This window comes from Notothenia coriiceps, unplaced genomic scaffold (assembly GCF_000735185.1).
Source record: "Notothenia coriiceps isolate Sejong01 unplaced genomic scaffold, NC01 NC01_scaffold00017075, whole genome shotgun sequence".
NCBI classification, from domain to species: Eukaryota; Metazoa; Chordata; class Actinopteri; order Perciformes; family Nototheniidae; genus Notothenia; species Notothenia coriiceps.
The window spans coordinates 335271-339177 of NW_011349776.1; the positions used below are offsets into that span (position 1 = coordinate 335271).

General features: G+C 38.3%; 1 protein-coding gene across 1 annotated transcript in view; it reads right to left on the minus strand.

The window, feature by feature from the left end:
* The window catches only part of LOC104950150 (histone acetyltransferase KAT5), a 17844-nt gene that overhangs the window by 1022 nt on the left and 12915 nt on the right, over positions 1-3907 (minus strand). Inside the window, exons 8-9 of the mRNA XM_010776637.1 lie at positions 3241-3292; positions 1602-1683 (exon numbers count right to left, since the gene is read on the minus strand). Coding sequence (XP_010774939.1) covers positions 1602-1683; positions 3241-3292 — 134 coding nt within the window. The remainder of the gene's footprint in view (positions 1-1601; positions 1684-3240; positions 3293-3907) is intronic.

Genomic DNA, 3907 nt, shown 5'->3' on the forward strand with positions numbered 1-3907 from the left:
CACACACACACAAACACACACACACACACACACACACACACACACACACACACACACACACACACACACACATTAAGTGAAAGATCCATCCTCTTGCTACAGTGCTGCAGTGCTGAGTAGTATCAGAAAGAGAGAGAGAGAAGAGTGTCTGGCATCAGTCCCATTCCACAAAACGGACTGCGGCAGGGCATCCAAAAGCCTTTTTACTTTTACATTGCTTCACTTAAACAGCCTCCTTTTATTCCTCAGTTCACCCTATAGAGGGAGACTAACATTACCTAACAGTATATGATTAAGAGCATGGAAGTAGCATCTGTTGCAAGGAAATAAAATATTTTGCATTTCCTCTACAGCGCTCCTCCCATTACCTCCAGCCCGTTAACCGTTCCAGAAAGTCAAGTGTCAGCACATTTCAGATGGCCATGCTCACCCCTAATGCCCGCCTGTTGAGGAGCAGAATCATGCCCTTTGCCAAAGGTGCCATATGGAGGGTGTTTTATAGCTGAGGAGAGGAGGGGAAATGTCTGTCCTAGAGGAATAATTAAGAAATGGTTCCCCACAGTATAGAGCTCATCGCATCACAAATCTCATTCAGCACTCTGTGGATATTCCATCTCCAATACCGCTCCTCTCTCTGGAGCCGCCGTGGCTTTTTAAAACCTCAAGCACCTCCAGAGAAGATAATGAGCTCTGTCAAAAAGAGGCCGCTTCTCCTTTTTTCCACTTCCAAAAGTAAGCTTTTTGCATTTCCCCCCCCCCCACTTCGTTATAATCAACAGTGGAGTGTCCCATTTTCCTGCTGCTGAGCACAACATGCCCTCAGAGACAGTCAATATTGCAGCTTATAACCTATAACTTTGAGCTCAACCCCCGAAGCAGAAAGTTTCCCCCTTTGAAGATTCTCCTCACTATGTTAATCAGCTGATCAGAGGATGTTATGCCAACTCCTTGTGATGCAAATATTTGCGTTACATGGAAAACCTCCAGATTTCGACCATGTCTCTAATTTGCACTTGGGTTCAGTCTAGCACTCTGAATGCCATCAATTACTTTATTGCACCGAGGGAATTTCACTTATTGGATAAAGAACCCTGCAATCAGTCAGACCAACATCTGTAATGCCAGCATATTAAAGACATTACCAAGGAACAATGGGTTTATATTTTTAGTTTTAGAGTCGATAAGACATAAATAAGAATGCCATTGAGAAAAGATAACACAGCTGTTCTCAAATAGATCGTTACTATCGATCAAACGCCACTTGAAAAGCTGAATATTCATAATTCCACTGAAATGCTGGTATAATCAGCCTTTTAATGTTTATTGTGGTTTTAAAAAGAACTCGTATAAACCATGCATGACTGGCGCACAGTTAACGGGTTGTTAAAATACCCTAGGCTTTGCCTAAAATTGCCAACAACTATGAAGTCAATGATGCAAATGAAGTAAAATGCATTTAGCCTTGCCAGTTCATTTAGAGAGTTTATGAGGGAATAATAAGGTCAAAATCTTCTCAATGTGATGCTCATTGTGTAAATGAATCCTCGACTGTCTTTCTGGGATACTTGAATCTTATATTGGCATACAACTGCAGAGCTAACCTTCACATTCAGAGTACGCTCTCCGGAGACCTCAGAGTTGTTGTTTTTCCTCCTCACCCTCACCCCCAGCTCTTTATCTTCACTGTCAGGGTAAAGCACATTACTTCAAACCCATGCAGGAGCTGCTGGAGGCTCGACTGTGTTCCTTTACCGCAAAATATTAGAAAGGAAAGTTCAAGAGCAGTTTGACAGATCTGGCTAGATAGGACCATGTCAAATCCATTGAAGGCTGTTCCAGGGGTTTGGATCTGTCATTGTCACAACTAATATAGTGTGGTCCCTCCATCCTTGGCTTCTGGGTTTCTCTGTACAAGCGTTCAGCATTTGCCTTGACATTCAACTAATTTATTTATGATGTCGAGAGAGTTGTAGGCATGCCATGAAACTACCACAAAAGGACTTCAGAATAAGATGCTGTGAGGAATGTACTAAACAGTTCTTCCACACTGGTACGACTACTTTTATAATTGTAAACAGGTAGATTATAAGCGATCAGCAACATAACATGCATATGTTAACCACTCACTCACTCTCAACCAAATCCTGCCTGAAAACCCACCTTTTTAAACTGGCGTATTCAATATCATAATTCCTCTTAACTGATTGTTGTTTTTAAGTCTTTGTTTTTTTAAGTCTCGAATTACTGTTTGACCTTCTTTGTTGCTTGTTTTTAATTATGCTCTGTAAGGTGTCCTTGAGAGCTTTGAAAGGCGCCAAATAAAATGCATTATTATTTATTTATTATTATATATCAAGGCCAATATACAATATTCTACAGACAAAATAATACATCTCTGTTTGGTGCCGAAGATCCCGGCAAAAGTCACAATTATGATTATTCTCCATAAAACAGTTAATCTTATCACAATTGCAATATCAATCAAAATAATGGCAATTAGATTCATTTTTTTAATAAATCGTTTTCTCTCATACTGTATGCTAACAAACTAGATGCCCATATACAAATGTAAATGTAAACGGTCTTCATAAATGAACACTAATTTACATATTCCACTCTTTTTCCCTATCAATATTGTACATTACAGTGTTTTAAATATCATGCTATGCAGTTACTGTGTTGTACTAACATTCTAGACAAATAGGCTTTTAGATCTTTCCTTATTATTTTTATGTGAACTGTTTTAATGTATTCAGATTTCAAAGGGTGGGAAGTAACTAAGTAAATTAAGTTTGAGGTAGTTGTACTTTACATGAGTATTCCCATTTTATGCTACTTTATGCTGAGGTAGATTGTATACTTTTACTCCACTCCATTTATGTTTTACCTTTAGTTACTTTGCAGATGTTTTTGAATGATGTGAAATATAATCAACACCTAAATAAGACTTTAGTTACCCAGCCGAATGCAAAGTAATTAAAACTAGCTACACCTTTACCAGCTTTGATAGACCTTTAATGCATTAATAATTATAATCAAAACACCTGATACTGTATATATTATTCTGAAATGGACCAATCTGTATAATGAGTACTTTTACTTTTGGCACTTTTTATTTTGATGCTAATACTTTTGTACTTGAGTAGCCTTTTGAATGCAGGACTTTTACTTGTAACAGAGTATTCCTACACTCTGGTACTTCTACTTTACATAAGTAAAAGGTCTGAGTACTTCTCCCACCTCTGGATTTTGTGTCCTTGCCGCTCCATCCTCTCGCCTCTTGCTCTGAGACCTGCAGGAGAGGACAATGACACTGAGGCAGGGGGTACATTATAATTTCTGCTCTTGGGGGTCAAAACATTGTTACTGGATGTTTGGATTTCAAGATTGAGATGAAGCAACTCTTTGTGTGTAAAGTATTTGATTAATCTTTTCGAAAAGTAGATTTACTATATTGTATAATTTAAACATTCTCAATGCCCTTAGCTAACAACTGTCTGTCCCATCAAAACCAGTTAATACAAACAAGTCATCTGTAGCATGACAAGATGTAACCTAGCTGCTAAAGATAACACTTTTAGGGGGACGATATTAAAAAATAAACTGTTTTCTGAATAGTTTGTAGACTAGAATGAATGGATATTTCAGATTAACATTTAACCAATGCTATTCAATAATTTAACCTCATGAATAAGCATTATGTTTTTTTTATAATAACACCTTAGTCGCTTTCACACCAAGTACTTTGCCGTATTTAGTTCCCAGTACTTAGTTCATCGGAGCTCTTTAGTTCCCAGAACTAAAGAGCAGATCGTGTTCACACCGGAATAAGTCAAGCCCCCAGGAAGTGCGCCGGACTCTGAGAAAATATTCGTTGTGGCCAAACGGTGGTACTACACTTCCGTAT